We start from the raw sequence: 22,671 nt of genomic DNA on the forward strand, positions 1-22,671 counted from the left end.
TGATGCTCGTTTTTACACAGCTAACACATTGTGGTGAAATGTGATTTAATATATTCTTGCCTGAAGGGTTTTGTGATGCACATTTCTGCAGCACCCTCATGCTGAGGTTTTCACACTTGGCTCTTCGCAAAGTTAAATCAGAAGTAAGCCTCACACTTTGCAGGATGAGCAATAACTTTATTCCATGTCTTACCTTTTGAGGTCTAGTTGCTGAAATTTAAAAAGAAGGAAGCACTGCCATGGTTAGTATAAGGCAGCAGCGTTTTAAAGGACGGAGGATGGTAATCATGAGCTTCTTCTTAAAGGGTCAGCTTGAAACAACAGAGAAATCAACTATTACAAAACACCACATCACCACCTGCCCAATATTATACTAAATACCATGGACGTGCTCTTTTCCAAAGGGCCAAAACAAAGGATTTACATTTTTTTCTGTGAAGAAATATGGATTTAGAATGTATCAAACGACATAAATACAGCTTGTGTTCAGATTTTTCAAACATAAATACATTTGGCAATGGGTTAAGAGGCTTCCTCTTTCATATACACTTACCCTGAACCTGAAATGAAATGCACACATTACAGAGCTTTCCCAGACGCTACCCTCACAGCAGGAGGTGCTCTCAATGAAAGGCCCCCTTCTCTTGAAGATGCACTTGGAAAATCCATCACCTTGTCCGTTCCCCAAGAGCGACACGTTCCTCCACTGCCCTGCAGACTATATGTGATCAATGGGATGTGTCCAGAGGGGCAGCGCATGATCAATTTAATTCATATTTGGTGACTCCGCAGGCAATGGCAACATTTAGGTCCTTTGACATTTCATCCTTCATGCGTGGCGACACTGTGACCACAAAGATTTTCAACAAACAGCAGTGTTGTCTGGGGACAGGATTTATTTCATCACTAGAGCCATCTCAGCCTCCTCTTTCAGGTTGTGCACAAGCCAGGCAATGTACTGTATACCCTGCTGATGTATGGTATTGGAGAGTCAGGGTGTGAAGCTGGCATTGGAGAGGAGTCAGGGTGTGAAGCTGATATTGGGGAGGAGTCAGGGTGTGATGCAGGTATTGGGGACTCGGGGTGTGAAGCTGGCATTGGGGAGGAGTCAGGGTGTGAAGCTGGCATTGGGGAGGAGTCAGGGTGTGAAGCTGGCATTGGGGAGGAGTCAGGGTGTGAAGCTGGCATTGGGGAGTCAGGGTGTGAAGCTGGCATTGGGGAGGAGTCAGGGTGTGAAGCTGGCATTGGGGAGGAGTCAGGGTGTGAAGCTGGCATTGGGGAGGAGTCAGGGTGTGAAGCTGGCATTGGGGAGGAGTCAGGGTGTGAAGCAGGTATTGGGGAGTCAGGGTGTGAAGCTGGCATTGGAGAGGAGTCAGGGTGTGAAGCTGGCATTGGGGAGTCAGGGTGCGAAGCTGGCATTGGGGAGGAGTCAGGGTGTGAAGCTGGCATTGGGGAGGAGTCAGGGTGTGAAGCTGGCATTGGGGAGGAGTCAGGGTGTGAAGCTGGCATTGGGGAGGAGTCAGGGTGCGAAGCTGGCATTGGGGAGGAGTCAGGGTGCGAAGCTGGCATTGGGGAGGAGTCAGGGTGTGAAGCTGGCATTGGGGAGGAGTCAGGGTGTGAAGCTGGCATTGGGGAGTCAGGGTGTGAAGCTGGCATTGGGGAGGAGTCAGGGTGTGAAGCTGGTATTGGGGAGTCAGGGTGTGAAGCTGGTATTGGGGAGTCAGGGTGTGAAGCTGGTATTGGGGAGGAGTCAGGGTGTGAAGCTGGCATTGGGGAGGAGTCAGGGTGTGAAGCAGATATTGGGGAGTCAGAGGGTGACGCAGGTATTGCGGTGTCAGGGTGTGAAGCTGGTATTAGGGAGGAGTCAGGGTGTGAAGCTGGTATTGGGGAGTCAGGGTGTGACGCAGGTATTGTGGTGTCAGGGTGTGATGCTGGCATTGGGGTATCAGGGTGTGAAGCTGGTATTGGGGAGTCAGGGTGTTAAGCTGGCATTGGGGAGGAGTCAGGGTGTGAAGCTGGCATTGAGGTGTTAGGGTGTGAAGCTGGTTAATATCACTTATTTTTAAATATACATTTTATATGTCAGGCGTGTCAGGTCCAATTTATTTTCACACCCGCTGTTTAAAAGTATTGTTTTCCCCCAAAGTAAAACAAGTTTAAAAGACATTGCATACCAACAGGACTCTCAGTACTGCATCTCCAGCCAAGCCCCACCTCTTGTTAGCTGTATTTATCACATACGTGCATACTGATAAATCCTCTCCTGATCACTCGGTTTATCACCAAGTTCCTCAATAATGCAATCCAAGTCATTATTTTATTACGATAACATCTCAATGTATGTCCAATTTATGTCCATGTTAACTTTGTAGTGGAAGGCCCTTTCTTTTCAGCTTCATTCAGATCCTATTGGTCTCATTCATCCATTGAAAGGTTTTCTCAGCTTTTCCTGGAGAAAAAAAAATGACTAGAGACCTGTGCTTTACGTCTTTTTGACAGGGTCCGACATCGGACCGGAAAGGGAAAATTGTAATGTCAGACCTGGTCCGACATAGAACAGCAAAGCGTTAAAAGATATGTTAATGAGTTAAAAGAAAGACATTGAAAAATAGGTTTTTTAGGCCATGTGGGCTATACAATATTGTTTAACAAAATCTTCAAACTTCTGTATAAATATAAAACAAAAGTAATACAAATAAATAAAGAACATTACAATATTGTGCATCTTTGCCCATACACAGGAAGAAACAACAACAAAACAACCCAGATTGAAAACCTTCACAACACAAAAAAAATACATACTTTTTTCAATATAACATTGTGTAGCATGTTATTTTTTTTTTTTTATATCAGAACAGTTGATCAATAAAAGAGATGTAATGTACCCTTTCATACTTAAGACAAGCACTTGCAGTACCCATCATGTAACCCAATACGAGGTACCTGGTTATAAGTTTTAACAGAGCACTAAAAACAAAAACTGTAGCTAGTACACTGGGTGGTTTCTTAAATAGATTTTTTGGCTGCTTTGTAATTTAAGGTAACAAATAAATTAAAAACATAAAATCTAAAATTTCTTCTTTCTTTTTTCGCTCTCCTTAAAATCAAGTCTTGATTGTTTGGAATGGCATGCAATTAGTTTTCCAAAAAATGTATGCATGTCAAAATACTGTGTTTGTGTTCCAAGGCCATCCTTACTGTTGCTAAATAGATGTGGTTCTGCTTTCAACTATCTTGATATTTATTTGAAAAGTTCTGCAGTCTTTCTTAGATCTGCCACAGCCCTCAAGCTAATGTCCTTGGGTCTTGAGTGCTAGGGACCAGTCTGGAACAATATTATGAATTGGTGAAATGTGTACTGTGTATCTGGGACAAATGTCAAAGCATAGGACAGAACATACCAAAAAACTGTAGATACTAAACTTGATATCTAGCACTGAATCACTATTTGGGATTTATTTAGATTCTATAGAGCAAGTCCCACTGTGTGCCACCATCCAGGCTGCCAATGTAAAACTAATCATAACAAAATCAGATGTGAAGGCCAAGATGTTTAGAACATTCCAGATAGTTTGCCAAACTTTCTGCAACGACACTGTGCATGCGTACATTTGCACATCATGGTTTCATGACAGAATTGTATGAACACTGTATTATTCTTCTAACTTTAAAGGGGCAAGTTAATCTTTCGATTCAGGTCTTCCATCTGCCGACTGACAGGTCAGTTTATTCTGAATGCTGTTTCAGCACAAGGACGGAAGGCTGGAAACCACTTACCCACTGGATAAATGACCAACAAAAACTATAAGAGTTCAGACACCCAGGATTCCTACAATATCTGGTTCTCTCACATTATATAGAATAGCGTAGTCTTTGCAAGAGCCCGGCTCCGACAGTATTTGCAATAGGAAACTACACAAGAAACATATATGATGTTGAATTCCAATTCCAGTTGATTTGTAGTTTCACAATAGGAATATTAAGTTACTACACCCTACCTAATAGAATAATAATTTAGGAATATTGAAGGCTGCATGTCGGTAGCTGGAAAATATTTCCTAATCATTTATCTGTACAACTAAACTGAAGCAAGGTTATTGATTGCAATCCTACGTTCCAGGTCAAGCCTATTTTAAACTTGAATGGACCTTTCTCTGTGAATTTCATCAACTGGGAAATGAAGACAGCTGTACCCCCAGTGTCACTTTCCAGATGACTCAGACATTAACATTCTGGTACGGCAACTTTAAAACAAATAAAAATAAACAATTATTGAACAGCACTTGAAATGTTTGCCATGACCGCGGCGCTGCTTACAGTGTACAGTACTTCACAAAACAAACTCCCTTGTTGGTTTGCATCCTCCACTTATCTCCTGTAGTGGCTCGGCGCATCTGCAAACATATACTTGAGTCTATAAGCTTCTGCCAGCAGGAGTCCCACTTCTTCATTCCCCCAGTGTATTGTAGGCAGGTTCTGTAACAGCAACAACAGACCCTGGATAGTGATGAAAAAGAACATGCATCACTACATCTGAAACCACACACAACCAAACCCACAGAAACATGAAGACAATAAAGCATTTCTAGCAGGGTTTCTCAGCATGCCGTACCGCTCTGATTACAGCGCTTCATGTATTGCATTCCAGCGATGTGTTTTCTAGAATTATAGTTACTTATTCGATTAGTGCTTGGTGACTGCCATACTGTATTTTGTTTCGCAGCATTTTTACAATTCAAAGTATTTCACGGTTCAGTCCTGCAGTTGCTAACGGCTACTCTCCGTAGGGCAACCTGTCACAGACTGCTTTGAATCTGAACATCAGTCTAAATAAGACAAGTGCACGGTGTTAGAGTTAAATCACACTGATCAAACACAGATCCCATATGCCCGTTCATGGCTAAAGAGAAATACCATTTCTGTCATCTTGTATTAAACACATGCAAGGTATTTCACAAATGAATGGCGATGTACCTCTGGAATGACAACATACTGTGGTCACAGAGACAGGGTGTTTAACCTTGTCTCACCTTGTGAGAGAGTCCTCCAGTCTACCTGGGGGTTAGATTCAGTTAGCAGAGATTCATAGCCTGTGATTTCCCCACTTCTCATGTCAAAATGTCATAAGCATGTCTCAACATTCTAGAATCATTCTAGAATTGAACATATACACAGTATGAGCCAGCTTCTCTACGTCTCGGTGCGTGTAACATGCCTTTGTCAAGGCAAGTGTGTTTGAAAAGGAAACGTAGAGGCACGTCAAGACTTTTCATGGCACGGTAACTACACGTATTTCTATTTAAATCAATTAATGTGTTTGTGATGTAATTCATATTGAAGCTACAGTGACGTTGAAATCAATAAAAAGTTTCAGAACAATAAAAAGTATTATAAATGTAACAGCACTGTGCATGTTATTGAAAATCCGGCTGTAAAGCTGCATTCACAATGTATCAATTTGGTTGCTGTTCACAATTAACTGCAAGCAAAGGGACCATGTTAATTTGGATACAAGCTAAAGGCTTTTTTGGTCCTTTTCCGTTTTTTTCAGGACCAAGTTTGTGAACCGCACGTTTACAATATCTTAGCAGAGACATGAGTTTTGCTGAAGAGATGTCATTATTACCAACCTAATGTTTGCCCCATGGTCAATTTTGATTTAAAATAAAAAAATAGAAAAAGTGATTTCTTTTTTTTCTTTACAGAAAGCGAAAGACAAAGGGGATAAAACAGTTAGAAACAAAATCAGATTACTTTATTTCTGAATTCACTTCATGCTGTAACTACTGTAGCATTAACTACCGTCTCCTTAGTTATTTTATACATTCACCACTGAGCTGGTAAATCTACACATATACCAGCTAATCTATAGATTTTACACATGAACTGTAAAACACACACACACACACACATACATATATATAAGGGCTGTCACTCAATTTTTGATTAATTGGTAGATTTAAAATTCGGCAGAATCATCCCTGCACATTTTTAATAAAGGTAACAATCTTTTAGTGACTATCCTGCACAGTAATATATATATATAAAAAAAATCAACAGAATCTAAAATAACATGATCCCAATGGGAATTTGGTCATTTTAAAGGTGTTGATATTTCAGTAAATGTAACACATTTTTACGGAATAACTTCAATCCATGAAAGAGTTTAATAGCAAAATATAATGCACAAGAACTAAGAATGTTTTTTGTTTTTTTTGTCCTAGATGCAAACATACCGTATATAAGCTCTAGGCAGTTAAACGAGGTAGTCTTCCCAGCGACAGCGAGTGGGAGAAGTACAGGCGTGGAAAAGTACAGAGCAGTTTAGAAGCAGTTTGAAAGCAGGTTGACGGATGCAGAAGAAACTAAACTTAAAAAAAAAACCCTCAACATGGTCTTCAAGCCAGTAATCTGTGACACCTGCTTGATGTGGGAAATCCGAGAAAACCCAGCGGAGCTAAACCAAGTGTGCGTAAAGTGCCGCGCGATCCAGGAGTTGCATAAAGAAATGGAGCTGGAAGAAGTGAGACAGCAACAGGATCTTGAGGAACTGCCACACCCACAATTCCTGGAAGTCTGCATCACCCCGAACAGACTGAAAGCCACCAGGGAGATAGAAGGTCAGAACAGCTGGGTTCAGGTAGGCAGAAGCAGGGAAAAAAAGAAACTTCGTCAAACACAACCACCAGAAATCAAAACAACCAACAGATTTGAGTCACTTCAGAATTTTGATGAACAGAACCAACAAACAAGAGAACGAATGGAACAACATCCAGGACCCTATTGACAGTGGAGAGCAGACAGCAAAAAGAAGGGAGGTCATGATTGTTGGGGACTCCATATTGAGAAACACAGCAAGTTCAATTCGCAGTTTGGACCCCCTTACTACAACAGTGTTCTGCCTTCCGGGAGACTCGGTCAAGCACATCACTGAGAACGTGGACAGGCTCCTAGAACGAACAGGAGATGACTCGGTAGTAGTCGTCCACATCGGTACAAACAACACTGGAAGAGACAGACCAAAATCCCTGCAAAACAAATTCAGAGAGCTAGGAAGGAAATTAAAAGAGAAAAACAAAACTGTGGTATTTTCTGGTATACTACCGGTACCTTGCAAAGGACCATATGGACAGCTGGAAATAATTAATCAAAACGCATGGCTGAAGACGTGGTGCACACGGGAAGGCTTCACCTATCTTGATCATTGGACCACATTCTACAACGAGGACTATCTGTATAGACGGGATGGACTGCACTTAAATAACAAGGGAACCAGTCTACTTGGAGAAAAAATCTTCGAGCAGGTTCAGAAGCATTTAAACTAGAAAGGAAGGGGGGAGAAATCAACAAAAAAACAGAAGGGAGACCGCATCAAAACAAGAACAACAACTCAGGTAAGACAACCATTAAATGTATTTATCTAAATGCTAGAAGTATCAGAAACAAAATTCTAGAACTTGAAGCTACTGCACTAACAAGTAACTATGATGTGATAGGTGTTACAGAAACTTGGTTGTCTGAGAGTGATGGGGACGAATATAATATTTGTGGGTATACACTGTATAGGAAAGACAGGCAGGACAGAAGAGGAGGAGGGGTAGCGCTATACATAAGAAACAGTCTTGAAGCCCAGGTGTTAAACCTGGACAAAGAAAATAAAGCCGAATCAATATGGGTCAGAATAAGGGACAAAAATTCAAAGGGCATAATAATAGGAGCATGCTATAGACCGCCAGATTCAGATGGTGAGCAAAATAATCTGTTACACAATGACATTAGAAATGCGTGTAGCAAAGGAGAAGCCATACTAGTGGGAGATTTCAACTTCCCCCAAATAAAATGGGAAAACCCGGTGGGTAGCACGAAGGATGAAATAGAAATGGTGGAAATGACAAATGACTGCTTCCTAACACAATTTGTCAAGGCACCGACTAGAGGGGAGGCATGCCTTGATTTAGTCTTTTCAAATAACGAAGACAGAATAACTAAAACAGAGGTCAGAGAACCACTGGCAAACTCAGACCACAACATGGTCTCATTTGAAGTGTTTTTTAAAACCCCAAAAGTAATGACTAAAGCTAAGGTTTACAATTTTAGAAAAGCAAACTATGAAGGTATGAAACAGAGACTAACAGAAGTAGATTGGAGTAAAATAGAGAAAACACCCACAGAAGAAGGATGGTTCTTCAAAAATGTAGTACTAGAGGCGCAAAACAATTACATCCCTAAAGTAGACAAATCTAAATGTAAAACTAAATTGCCAAAATGGTTTAATAGATCAATTAAAAAAAATATTCAGCGAAAAAAGGCACTTTACAGAGCATTAAAAAAGGACCAAAAAGAAAGTACACAGAAAGAGTACACAGAACTGCAAACACAAGTCAAAAAGGAAGTTAGAAAGGCCAAGAGAGAAATAGAAATGAACATTGCTAAGGGAGCTAAAACCAATTCCAAAATGTTTTTCCAATATTACAACAGCAAGAGAACATTCAAAGAGGAGATTAAATGTTTAAGAGATACAAATGGCAAAATCGTAGATGAAGAAAAAAAATAGCAAATATATTAAATGATTACTTTTCACAAGTTTTTACAAAGGAAGATACTGACAACATGCCCCACATGTCATCCAGTTCCTATCCAGTTTTAAATAACTTTAGCATAACTGAGGCAGAAGTGTTAAAGGGACTAGGAGCTCTTAAAATAAACAAATCCCCTGGGCCGGATGAGATCCTCCCAGTAGTACTCAAAGAAATGAAAGAAGTAATTTACAAACCGCTAACCAAGATCATGCAGCAGTCTCTTGACACAGGGGTGGTACCGACAGACTGGAAAATTGCAAACGTAATACCGATCCACAAAAAGGGAAACAAAACTGAACCAGGTAACTACAGACCAGTAAGCCTGACTTCTATTATATGCAAACTTATGGAAACTATAATAAGATCCAAAATGGAAAATTACCTATATGGTAACAGGGTCCTGGGAGACAGTCAACATGGTTTTAGGAAAGGGAGATCGTGTCTAACTAACTTGCTTGATTTTTTTGAGGATGCAACATCGATAATGGATAATTGCAAAGCATATGACATGGTTTATTTAGATTTCCAGAAAGCTTTTGACAAAGTCCCGCACAAAAGATTAATTCTCAAACTGAACGCAGTTGGGATTCAAGGAAACACATGTACATGGATTAGGGAGTGGTTAACATGTAGAAAACAGAAAGTACTGATTAGAGGAAAAACCTCAGAATGGAGTGTGGTAACCAGTGGTGTACCACAGGGATCAGTATTAGGTCCTCTGCTATTCCTAATCTACATTAATGATTTAGATTCTGGTATAGTAAGCAAACTTGTTAAATTTGCAGATGACACAAAAATAGGAGGAGTGGCAAACACTGTTGTAGCAGCAAAGGTCATTCAAAATGATCTAGACAAGATTCAGAACTGGGCAGACACATGGCAAATGACATTTAATAGAGAAAAGTGTAAGGTACTGCACGCAGGAAATAAAAATGTGTATTAGAAATATCATACGGGAGATACTGAAATTGGAAAAGGAATCTATGAAAAGGACCTAGGAGTTTTTGTTGACTCAGAAATGTGTTCATCTAGACAATGTGGGGAAGCTATAAAAAAGGCTAACAAGATGCTCGGATACATTGTGAAAAGTGTTGAATTTAAATCAAGGGAAGTAATGTTAAAACAGTACAATGCACTAGTAAGACCTCATCTTGAATATTGTGTGCAGTTCTGGTCACCTCGCTATAAAAATAGATATTGCTGCTCTAGAAAGAGTGCAAAGAAGAGCGACCAGAATTATTCCGGGCTTAAAAGGCATGTCATATGCAGACAGACTAAAAGAATTGAATCTGTTCAGTCTTGAATAAAGAAGACTACGTGGCGACCTAATTCAAGCATTCAAAATTCTAAGAGGTATTGACAGTGTCGACCCAAGGGACTTTTTCAGCCTGAAAAAAGAAACAAGGACCAGGGGTCACAAATGGAGATTAGACAAAGGGGCATTCAGAACAGAAAATAGGGGGCACTTTTTTACATAGAGAATTGTGAGGGTCTGGAATCAACTCCCCAGTAATGTTGTTGAAGCCGACACCCTGGGATCCTTCAAGAAGCTGCTTGATGAGATTCTGGGATCAATAAGCTACTAACAACCAAACGAGCAAGATGGGCCGAATGGCCTCCTCTCGTTTGTAAACTTTCTTATGTTCTTAAGACTTATAGCTCCTTATGAACAACCTTTATTTTATTTATTTATTACATTATATTTAGGGCTTCCAGGTTTTCAGCATTAAAAAAAAAAACACTTTTCAGGAACATGAAACAGGTAAACATGAGTTAAAACAACTCTTTACCCATGTTCCACAATCTAAACAGGCGTTCTGATTTTCGGTTTTAACAGCTAAAACCTGATAAAACAATCCTGATGCAAAAATAATGAAATTGGTGGATAGCAAATAAACACCAGAAAGCACGGGAAAACTGTGGAAATGGTTCATCAAGCCACGTTGACTTTAAAGTTTTTACATTAAAAAATAAAACCTACTACAAAAATAATAAATACATTTCCCATGCTGCTGGGCAATGTCCCGCCTTCCTGACTTGCAGCTATCATTTGTTTGTTCTGAATAGTTTAAACCCACCCCAATTACTGAGTGACAGCACATTCCTACATTTCTATTGGAGACTCTGCTTGAGGGATAATAATACGAGTTTACAATCAGGATGGAGGCTTGTTAGCGGGATTTAAAACTGATTACAGTTAAGAAACTGAGGATTTAAAACAGAATTGTGGTGAAATGTAGAAAAATGCCTCCACACAAAAACACCAGTATAATGTGCCCGTGACCAGAGGGATTTCATCGTGGAACACAGCAAAGGAAAGAAGGTACAACTTAAGTGTGCAAGTACTGTCGAGTTACTACTATACATATTTTGTCAGAAAAACAAACAAAAAAACAAAAAAAACCACTCAAGCATTTTGGAAACACTAACTTCATACAGTATATCAAAAACAAAAACCCGAAAAAAAAACCTGATTTACATAAAACTCGAAAATAGCTGAAAATAAGCACCGAAAAATACAATTAATAAAACCCCAAAAACAGAAGACCTAAATATAAAATAGTAAACAACTTGAACAGTAATGTAACATTAACAGTGCTGACATCAATAAAACAAAACGTTACAGTCGCAGCTTGTGACTCTAGTAAAAGACATTCACTTGCCTGACACCATGCAGGCCAAATGAAGGAATTGTGAAAAATAAATGCTGCCCTGCAGTTAACTCTGTTGAAATGAACTCTGTACAGTCAGCTTAAACAGAAAAACACAGCTTTAAAATGAATAAAGTCTGCTTTGATTGCAGACATGTTTTTCCAATTTGGCAGCAAATGAGGATCGTTCTGGACGTTGCAGAAAACGTAAGAAGTGTGAGTGTGTGTGTGTGTGCACAGAAACAACAAACCAGATACAAACTGACACAGGACGCCTTCTCGCGTGCATTCTTTCTCAGCAGGGGATGTTGGGAAATAGAGTCAGGGCAGTGTAATTGTTAACACAATATGGGAGTTCTTCAGGGCAGTGCAATGGTTAACACATGATGGGACTTCTTCAGGGCAGTGCAATGGTTAACACATGATGGGATGCCTTCTTCAGGGCAGTGTAATTGTTAACACAATATGGGAGTTCTTCAGGGCAGTGCAATGGTTAACACATGATGGGATGACTTCTTTCTTTGCAAGGACAGACAGGACTCGCTAATGTGCTAAATTTTCAATCAATTTCCATAAATAAAATAAGCATGCTGATTTCCATACATAAGAATAAATAAATAAAAATGAACCGTCTTTGCAAATAAGTCAGTGTTCATTCAAGCAGTGCTCTTTGCTCAATAACCTGATGTGTAGATAATCAGGAGTCCTGCTGTCCTAGCTAAATAATCTTTTATCCTTTATATTTAAAACCTTGGTGAGAGATGTCAATATGTTACCAATAGAAAAGAGAAAAATAAGCAAAACTCCCTGCATGGTGAATTTGTACAATGGTTTTAAATATTGCACTTACTTGGAAGTCCACTGCCTCCAGGATTTCTTTTCTCCACTTGATGAGGAAAGCAGCACAGATGTACAGGTGGAAATGAGAGAATCCCTCTGCCTCAGCCTGTGGGGAAATGGAAGAAGGAGCTATGTCTAATACAATCTGAACAGCTGTACAATCTGATTCAGCAATATTCATCTTTAAATTCTATTAGCACCACTCCCCGGACACAAGCATCTTCACAACAGATTCCACTGCAATTCACAAACCAGCACGGACACAAAACCAGGAAATGCATTCACTGTAGGAAATAAACTTAATTTGCAAAAGCACTGTACGTCCAAATCACATGGGCAATTTTTTACATAAAGTTTATCTCCAACATTCACATTTCCTTTGCTTTGTGAGTTCAAGGTTAGCACTTTCTGCACTGGGATCCACATACAGTACAACCTATACAACACATATACTGTGTGGTGCTGGGCAGCTGGAAACCACTTGAAATGCAAAAGCAAGCTGACCAAACTGCTTCACAGAGCAGACTCCTGAAGGCTCTGTAACCACAGGATAGTCAAAGCCATTGGTGCAAGATCTGTGCCTGTGATCCTGAGGCATCAGTCCTGCAACAAGGCTAATAAATGACAAAGAACTGGAGTTGCACATGACTGAGTGGAAGTTAAAACAGAGGAAGGGAGGAAGGGTGGTAAGCTAGCCTGCATTGTGTGAAAGGTCGAACGATTCTAACTCAGGACAGTGTGTAAGGAAGGATTACCATGCAGCCTGTGTTTTTGAGGCAGCATTGCCAGATGTCAATATGAAGCGGTCTAAACAGTTGGTGTATTGCTGACATCCACTGACAAACACACAAAGAGAAGATATTCCAAGATTATTACAACAGTGGCAACATGAGAGAACTGCTGATAGCTGTGGCCGTTGCCCACCAGATATTGCAGGGGATTGGAGAACCTCCAAGTGAATCCAGTAAGATTACTTTACAGTTACCTAAACTGGGCCCAATCACCAGGCTTACCACATTACTCATCTCATTTATCTCAGATCGGCAAGACACTACTGCAGTGTTGGCTTTAGAAAAGATGTTCAGATTAAGGAGATTTAACACTTTCCATAATTCAGTTCAGACAAAACATATTTAGTGCAGACTTGGGTTGCGTGCTTATCCACTGTGCCAGGAAAATACATATTCATCCTAACCTCAGAATGCACTCACTGTTACTGTGCCAGGATTTAGAGACATTTAAACCCCAGTGTCTTCTTAATCAGTGGCTTCACCTCTGCAGAATTCAAAGCTCCCGCGTTTGTTCTCTGTAAAGCTACTCCCTGAGGTAGGTTAAAACCGAAGGCACACTAAGCCAGCCATGGTTTCTTTCTACAACTTGCGATGTACTCCGGAAGCAAACTTTCATTTGCTCAGGAATCTGCACCATTGACAGCCTCCCAGCACTGCACCAGAAAGAGGCAGCAGTGATAGCATCCCAGCACTGCACCAGACAGAGGCAGCAGTGATAGCATCCCAGCACTGCACCAGACAGAGGCAGCAGTGACAGCATCCCAGCACTACAACAGGCAGAGGCAATGGTGACAGCACCCCAGCACTGCACCAGACAGAGGCAGCGGTGATAGCATCCCAGCACTGCACCAGACAGAGGCAGCAGTGACAGCATTCCAGCACTACAACAGGCAGAGGCAGCAGTGACAGCACCCCAGCACTGCACCAGACAGAGGCAGCGGTGACAGCATCCCAGCACTGCACCAGGCATACGCAGCAGTGACAGCCTCCCAGCACTGCACCAGAGGCAGCAGTGACAGCACTGCACCAGGCAGAGGCAGCAGTGACAGCATCCCAGCACTGCACCAGGCATAGGCAGCAGTGACAGCCTCCCAGCACTGCACCAGAGGCAGCAGTGACAGCACTGCACCAGGCAGAGGCAGCAGTGACAGCATCCCAGCACTGCACCAGGCATAGGCAGCAGTGACAGCCTCCCAGCACTGCACCATAGGCAGTAGTGACAGCACTGCACCAGGCAGAGGCAGCAGTGACAGCATCCCAGCACTGCACCAGGCAGAGGCAGCAGTGACAGCATCCCAGCACTGCACCAGACAGAGGCAGCAGTGACAGCATCCCAGCACTGCACCAGACAGAGGCAGCAGTGACAGCACCCCAGCACTGCACCAGGCAGAGGCAGCAGTGACAGCACCCCAGCACTGCACCAGGCAGAGGCTGTAGTGACAGCACCGCAGCACTGCACCAGGCAGAGGCAGCGGTGACAGCACCCCAGCACTACAACAGGCAGAGGCAGCAGTGACAGCACCGCAGTACTGCACCAGGCAGAGGCAGCAGTGACAGCATCCCAGCACTGCACCAGGCAGAGGCAGCAGTGACAGCATCCCAGCACTGCACCAGGCAGAGGCAGCAGTGACAGCACCCCAGCACTGCACCAGACAGAGGCAGCAGTGACAGCATTCCAGCACTACAACAGGCAGAGGCAGCAGTGACAGCACCCCAACACTACACCAGGCAGAGGCAGCAGTGACAGCATCCCAGCACTGCACCAGGCAGAGGCAGCAGTGACAGCATCCCAGCACTGCACCAGGCAGAGGCAGCAGTGACAGCACCCCAGCACTGCACCAGACAGAGGCAGCAGTGACAGCACCCCAGCACTGCACCAGGCAGAGGCAGCAGTGACAGCACCCCAGCACTGCACCAGGCAGAGGCTGTAGTGACAGCACCGCAGCACTGCACCAGGCAGAGGCAGCGGTGACAGCACCCCAGCACTACAACAGGCAGAGGCAGCAGTGACAGCACCGCAGTACTGCACCAGGCAGAGGCAGCAGTGACAGCATCCCAGCACTGCACCAGGCAGAGGCAGCAGTGACAGCCTCCCAGCACTGCACCAGACAGAGGCAGCAGTGACAGCATTCCAGCACTACAACAGGCAGAGGCAGCAGTGACAGCACCCCAACACTACACCAGGCAGAGGCAGCAGTGACAGCATCCCAGCACTGCACCAGGCAGAGGCAGCAGTGACAGCATCCCAGCACTGCACCAGGCAGAGGCAGCAGTGACAGCATCCCAGCACTGCACCAGGCAGAGGCAGCAGTGACAGCATCCCAGCACTGCACCAGGCAGAGGCAGCAGTGACAGCACCCCAGCACTGCACCAGGCAGAGGCTGTAGTGACAGCACCGCAGCACTGCACCAGGCAGAAGCAGCGGTGACAGCACCCCAGCACTACACCAGACAGAGGCAGCAGTGACAGCACCCCAGCACTGCACCAGGCAGAGGCTGTAGTGACAGCACCGCAGCACTGCACCAGGCAGAAGCAGCGGTGACAGCACCCCAGCACTACAACAGGCAGAGGCAGCAGTGACAGCACCGCAGTACTGCACCAGGCAGAGGCAGCAGTGACAGCATCCCAGCACTGCACCAGGCAGAGGCAGCAGTGACAGCATCCCAGCACTGCACCAGGCAGAGGCAGCAGTGACAGCACCCCAGCATTGCGCCAGGCAAAGGTGGATCCGCTGTGGAAACAATTGGAAACAGCTTGGGGTTCTGACTGTGAAGTTGCTATTTTTGCAGCAGTTACTGGGGGAGAAAGGGCGAAAGAGCTGGAACGCCAGTCTCAGGAGGATCCGACTAAAAATACAAAAACAAGCCAATAGGTTTAGTGACACTCCTTGCTTTGTCATTCTGTTCTTCACAATAGAAAACAGAAGAACTTACTAGCAGCAGGGAAGCAGCTTCCGAATTTCAGTAGAATATCTGAAGTGCATAAAACAGACGAAACCTCTGCATGTCTTTCATGCTATATATTCAGATTTTAGGTTGAATGTTTAAAATATGAGGTTCTGAAGGCTGTTGCCTATGGAGCTCATGATGAAATGATCTTTGTATCTAATATTTCCACCTAAATGTAATAAAAACCCCACGTGGAAAAACGGTTTGGGTATTTGAGCTACAATGCAGCTTGAATATGAACATTCATGAGCTCTTGATGCTGGGGGCAGTATCAGCTACTTTATCACTTAAATGCCCATTATGAACCCTGAAGAGTTTAAGGGGTAAAAGTGAATGAGGATTTCCCAGAACCTGACCTCACACAAAACAGGAAGTACTGTATAAATAAAATGGTGTCAAACTAATCGCTCAAAGTGGTTTAGCCTACAACCCAAGTCGACTCACAGGGTGCTTAGGGCAAGCCTTAATTTACAACCACTCGTAGGAGGTCTTGATCTTTCATTAGTCCCCCCCCCCCCCCCCCCCCCCCTCCCTCCCCAACCCAAATTAGCTTTGCTCCTTTAGATATACCAAGACCAGTCCTTTTTTTCTAAAGGTCCTGCTTATTGACTCTATTAGAGACCTCTCAAAATTGCATTTGATTGAGGTCAGGGTGTTAGACTTACATAAAACTCTGGTACTGTGTGGAGAGATTCTGTAAAGCAATTTGCTCAAGTGAGTAGAAGCTGCAGCTGTATGGCCTGCTGTCCATCTCCATTTTCACATTAAAAAGGACTGATCAGAGACCGGCAGCAGGATAAACATAGGTCAAGTGAGGAACAAAGGTCACCCACCGCTCACTATCATAAACTCCTGGAAGCCATATGCAGGAAGCTTCTGCCATTTCCATTTTGACAAGTAATTCCACAGCATTACTTATAGGAACAGTCAAGTGAGCTGTAGCAGAGCCATGTAAACACACATTCCTGCAGGTCTCAGAGTGGCTCTTCGGGTAGAAGCACAGCTGCATGGTGCGCAGGGGGCAGTTAAAAAAACATTCCTGCAGGTCTCAGAGTGGCTCTCCGGGTAGAAGCACAGCCGCATGGTGTGCAGGGGGCAGTTAAAAACACATTCCTGCAGGTCTCAGAGTGGCTCTCCCGGTAGAAGCACAGCCGCGCGGTTCGCCGGGGGAGTTAAAAACACATTCCTGCAGGTCTCACAGTGGCTCCCCGTGTAGAAGCGCATCTGCATGGTGTGCAGGGTGAATCATGCAGTGCAGGGTCACATCCGGGCTGTGCAAAGTGGGCTGGTCTTCATTGGGGACTCCACTGCATTGGCTCTGGCGCTCCCAGATGAACACTTGGCTGCTGTTTTGCGAGTGGCCACAGCTACGGATATACAGCTAGATAGCAAGACACTGGTGCAAGAAATGAAAGTGCCAAGTGTCCGGGCAGAAGTCATAAGAAGGTACATTTCACAGTGGTAGTGTTTACTAAACCACATTTTCACAGGTTGCCATTATCTTTTTTTTTTTCAGTGGTGTTAAAACATATATATTTTTGGAATATAGGTTAAATATTGAGACTTGGCATTCTATACATCTTTTTTTTTTTTTTTTTTTTTTTTTTTTACTGTTTGAGATTTCCATAGAAAGTAAAATACTCTTCTATTTCCTCCATTATATTACATTTGTGACACTGAGATTTTTGGTCAGTGTTCTAGGAAAGCTGCTGCTTCTTGTATCTGCCTATTTTTGTACTATAAAACACATTAGGTAATATGCTGATTAATTGATTGAAACCGTGCCTCCATGCTTACTGATGACTAGGAATCGTGCAGTGGGGTAATGTGTTTCGTGTAAAGTGATATATTTGAGTATATCGGCCTACATACGATTCCTGTAGACATTTTCAGGTACATTACTATATAATATATTAAATGGCCCTTGACACCCCTGGTCTAGGATTATATCGGAATTACTAAAACTGAAGCTTTATTACCTACAAAAGTATTACACTATGCATATACAACATTAGTAAGAGAAGACTTCTGCTTCTGAATGAATGTTCTGGGGAAAAAGTCTAATTCATTAGTGCAAACGGAATGAATTCCTGCACATGCTGAAAATGTCTCAATTTAATTAGCAGAGTGTTTCTCTGATCTCATTAACTCTACATACATGTGTGCACGCCCTGTGTCCAAAACTAATGGTACTACTGCAGTACGTTTCCCGTTTGTACAAGTGATGCTACTGATATTAAACGTTGAATCCTCCACTACTGCAGCACAGGGGAAACTACACTCCGGACTGATGAACCTCTGTTCATGCCATCCCTAGAGGACAGGGATTTCGTAATTGAAAATCGTTTCAATCATAGGAAATGCATTATGATAAACGTAGTAGACCCTGCTAGTAATGTGACACAGCCACCTGAAAATCCTTTCTATCAGCTGGAAATGGCATCACATTAAGATTAGCTATACTGTTTTATTATTCCTACTTCACTTCAGAGGGAATGCACTTTTGCTCCACACATCTAAACTTATCTGCACTAAATAAGCAATGTAGTAAAGGCACATTAGGAATTTATAATTTAGGTAAGACATGCTTTACTGGACCTGCAGCACATCAGAATCAGATATCGCTTTGTGCTGTCAGGGTTAGATGAGAAACTGCACTCCCTGTTGATAGGGTCATGACAAATACTGTACATATTGTATTTAATTCAGTATTAACATGTATGAGATTAATTTCAGCGAAACCCAAGACCCCACTCTATACTACCTAGTCTATTTTAAGAGACGTACCCTTAGTGTGAAAGTATGCGTAATCCTATCAGAATCACCTTTAGCACAACATGCCCTTCTGTTAGGAAATGCAATGCTTGGGCATAAAGTTTGCTTCATGCATAGCTCCAGGCATTCAGGTATTGTTTACATATCAGCTTCAGAGGTGTTTAGTACAAACCTGACAAAGATAAAGCTCTGTACTGATAATTGTAAAAGTAAAACATTAAAATACATAATAGTAAACAGAATACACAACATGCACATGCAACTCATTCCATGCACACAAACACGGATGTGAAACTCCAATCCCGTTAGATCTTAGAAGGAAGTGCTGCTGGTAGCTTTGTTCGGAATTCCGGGAAACAAGAAGTCTTCGTGGATTCGTCCTATACACACACCTCGAACAAGCAATTCAATTAATTTAGCCACCTGGTAAGCCCCTAACTTATACTGTTCTTTAAAAACAAGATTTCTGATGGTTTTAACACAGGCTTGGAAGCCAGGTACTGCACTGTACAGCAACACCAACAATGTCCAAGCAGTAGATCACAGAGGCTAACTTGTGCATTGATGCACTATAATCTTATAATTGTCTGATTGTTGTTGATTGTATTTACATCATTGTAAAGTAGATGCTGCATCCAACAAGTTTCACAGGGTGGACACAAAGAAGTAAACTCAACAGTCAGCTGAAGCCTGACTTGCCATGCACTTGTTAAGCATTAGAGCTTGCATTTATGCCAAGTCAGAGCCAGCTATGCATCATGTGTGCTGCACAGATTGTGATTTTGTCTTGCTTCTGTGTAGCTGGTGTATGGACAGTACAGTCAGGCTGTGCAGAGAGATAGACTAAACAGGCAAGGGCATGTTCTACGCTGTATTCCTAATATCATATATACTGAAGCCTTACTGTATAAACCTTACACAAATGCATCCCTATCTTTCACTCTCTGATACAGCAGGTGATGATACTGTATGTTCTCCTTCAGATTACCTTGATGGGATCATACAGCACAATTATGCTAATACTAACTGCCCGATTCTGAGAAGCTAATTCATGCTTTTGTCTCACCTAGACTCGATTACTGCATTGCCCTTTTTTCTGGGTTACCAGACCATGTCTTGTCACTGTTACAGGTTGTTCAAAATGCAGTGGTGCGGGTGCTTAGTAAAAAAAAAAAAAAAGTGACAGCAGAACTCTCGTGCTGGCTTCTCTACACCTGTTTCCAGTACGATTTACACTTGATTATAAGATCCTACTTTTGACTTACAAAACACTTCATGGCCTGGCAGCTGATTATCTAAAACAGCTTTTGTCCCTATATGTAACGAGACGTGCTTTAAGGTCGTCTGATTCTGGTCTTCTGTCCCTCCCAAAGATTAAGACAAAAGGGAAAGGAGAAAGCGCTTTCAGTTCCAATGCTCCCAGATTACAGAATAAACTACCATCTGATATTAGAGTGACTCTGCAGCTGATATTATAGATGCAGAGTGACTTAATATTTTTAAACCAAGATTAAAAACTCACTTTTTTAGATAAGCATTTTATACAAAATGTTTCTTCTCTTTTTATTTCTCTACTAATATCAATGTAATTCTTTTAATTTTTAAATACATTTTTCATTGACTTGAAGTGCTTTGAGATACTGTTGAATGAGAGGTGCTATATAAATAAGCGTACTTAATAGTAATATACTGAAATCTGTTATTTGAGGACTGGCGACAGTGCTGCAATGAAGGTGCATTAGTTAAGATGCACATCAATGGCACATGCAGAAAGCACTATTTCGTGTTTGATGTGTCTCCGATACCCCCACACCCCTCATGGGATATCTAAAATACAATAAAGTGAATTTATTTTAAGGGCAATGACTCATAAGCACTGTGATTAAGAGAACGGTGGAGCAAATTCATTTTTATTTTCAAACCTAAGCAAAGAGGTCATTGACATTAATGTGAAATACTGCAGATTCATAGCCACTGGGCTGTCTCCAGTGAGAGGGGCTGCTGGTGAAAGATATATTCAGAAGCAATGGCCTGGAAAAGGTTTATTTTAGCTTAAAGATATTAAAAGGAACTGAACTGAAATGAAATGCAACACCCTTCAAGACGCATCACTGAGCCACAGTTTATGGCCACTAAAATGCATTAAACATAGGCTGACAAATAAGGAATCGCGAGTGTGAGACTGAATGTTAGTGGGAGAGAGCTGCAGCTTTAAATAGTGTGCTTCACGGACAGCCGTGTACAAAGGGAAGGGACAGAAAAAGAACACAGATTATCTCTTTTTTTATAATATTCTGGCTTACAAAGCGAATTAGGCTTTGAAGCTGACACAAGTTAATTCAAGTTATGAGATATTCAAGATACTTTCAGTCCCGTCAGGGAATGGTTCACCGGCCCAGCAGTCATCATGTAATGCTTTTTCATTTCTGACCTCAAAGCGCAGAGCCAGAGAGAGGAACAGTTTTAGTTAACGCAATCAGAATTGCAATGGATTAGCCATGCAAGCCTCAAGCTGAACAAATTCAGCATGAAACGAAATTATACACTTTTTGGAATACATCCAGGATTTACAGCTACAGTATAGTATCAACTTTATAAATCTACAGCCAAACAAAAATAAAAAATAATCTATTACGGGTTTGGAAAGAGAACACAGTTTCTCATATCTTTCTTTTTAACAATGATTCATTACATTGAAGCCGTCAGTGTAAGTGTCTGATACGACTGACAGGCTGTGATTGCAGCAAGAGTTCAGCTGTTCACTCTGTGGAAAGGGATCACGAAAGAAGCTCGCAAGGAGAGTTTGGTACATTAACACATGCAACTCAGACATGTGCCTGCCATTTAAAACAGTGACTCTCAAAAGAGGCCTGGCAGTGCACTTGTACACATGGATTCAAATGTAATGAAACCCTCTTATGTTCATATCGGTACCTTAGCTGTAATCAGATATACAGGAGACAGTGACACCTCTATTTACCAAATCAACTGGGACCAGGTGGATGTTCAAATAATTGAATTGTTCAAATAATAAATCTACAGTCGTGAAATTATTTACACGACTTTTCCAATCAAGAGACCACCTAAAAAGATATTATATGCAACCCCTTACCTTTGAATACATGACATACAGCACTGTGCTTAAATACCAGAGAATGGAGCCATTTTTCTACAGCAGGGCAGAAGAGCATAGCAGGGCTCCCAGTGGGCTATAGGCTAACATAGGTATTCAGATAATCAAGGTAACACTGTATTAGCAAATCCAAACTACAGTAATACGGTTCAATATTAGTTCTCAGTAAGCTGCTATTTTTATAGCTAAATACAGTACAGTAGAGAACTCAGCAGCTGAGTTTGTAAAGCAATCATGATTCAAAACTGGTGAGTCAGAAATCTTGAGAGAATACAAAGTTCATTCTTTTCAACAGACTAATTCTTGCAAGCATGTACTGGTATTTAAAAAGCCAATTATCTCAGCATTTGTGAATATAGGTAATATGCTTAAAAAACAAACAAACCTTATTATAACTACCTCATCTTATCGGTAATCACTCAACTAAAAAAAAAAAAAACTTAAAATAATTGATATAAAAATGTCTCAAGCAATTTTATAAATGACTGGTCATAATGCATCTCTGAGCTAAGCAGACTCAGCTGGTTGATTTGCTCCTGATTTAGTGATTTCTTTCTTCAGACAGTGGAATGGCATGGCCATTACTCAGCGTAAAAGTTTCAGAAAGTTTCATTCGAGGTGTCGCTGTACGTTTCTGCAGGGACGCTACATGTCATGTAGGAGAAAGAAGTGAAAACAGCTGCATCAGGACACATTTTAACTAAATGGAAAAAAGTAACTTTTGTTTCTCATTTACAATAAACTAAACATGAGGTGCTACACATTTCTAGTTTAATGTCTTTGCTAAAGACTAAGGGTTAATCCCATGTACAGTACTAAAGACGAAGGGGTAGATGTACTAAAGTGTTGTGGCTGTCGCAGCAGTCACAAGCGAGTCGGAAGTCTAGGATGAAATGAACAAGCGCAATGCTGTAATGACTTTTTAGGGAATGCTTTGTGACAGCAGTTTCTTTT

At 42.1% G+C, this 22,671-nt stretch overlaps 2 protein-coding genes across 3 annotated transcripts in view; one reads left to right on the forward strand and one right to left on the reverse strand.

The window, feature by feature from the left end:
* The first annotated feature begins 973 nt into the window (after positions 1 to 973).
* LOC121300215 (golgin subfamily A member 6-like protein 2) lies at positions 974 to 1,984 on the forward strand. Its single transcript, XM_041228709.1, has one exon. The coding sequence runs from the start codon at positions 974 to 976 to the stop codon at positions 1,982 to 1,984; it is 1,011 nt and encodes a 336-aa protein (XP_041084643.1).
* A 265-nt stretch (positions 1,985 to 2,249) lies between these two features.
* Positions 2,250 to 22,671, reverse strand: part of LOC121299827 (TBC1 domain family member 22B-like) — a 151,379-nt gene continuing 130,957 nt past the window's right edge. For both annotated transcript variants that reach the window (XM_041227942.1, XM_041227943.1), the window contains 2 exons: positions 12,081 to 12,176; positions 2,250 to 4,497 (listed from right to left, as the gene is read on the reverse strand). In XM_041227942.1, coding sequence (XP_041083876.1) covers positions 4,369 to 4,497; positions 12,081 to 12,176 — 225 coding nt within the window. In that variant the 3' untranslated portion in view covers positions 2,250 to 4,368. The remainder of the gene's footprint in view (positions 4,498 to 12,080; positions 12,177 to 22,671) is intronic.

This window comes from Polyodon spathula, chromosome 25, assembly GCF_017654505.1.
Source record: "Polyodon spathula isolate WHYD16114869_AA chromosome 25, ASM1765450v1, whole genome shotgun sequence".
In the NCBI taxonomy this organism is placed as follows: domain Eukaryota; kingdom Metazoa; phylum Chordata; class Actinopteri; order Acipenseriformes; family Polyodontidae; genus Polyodon; species Polyodon spathula.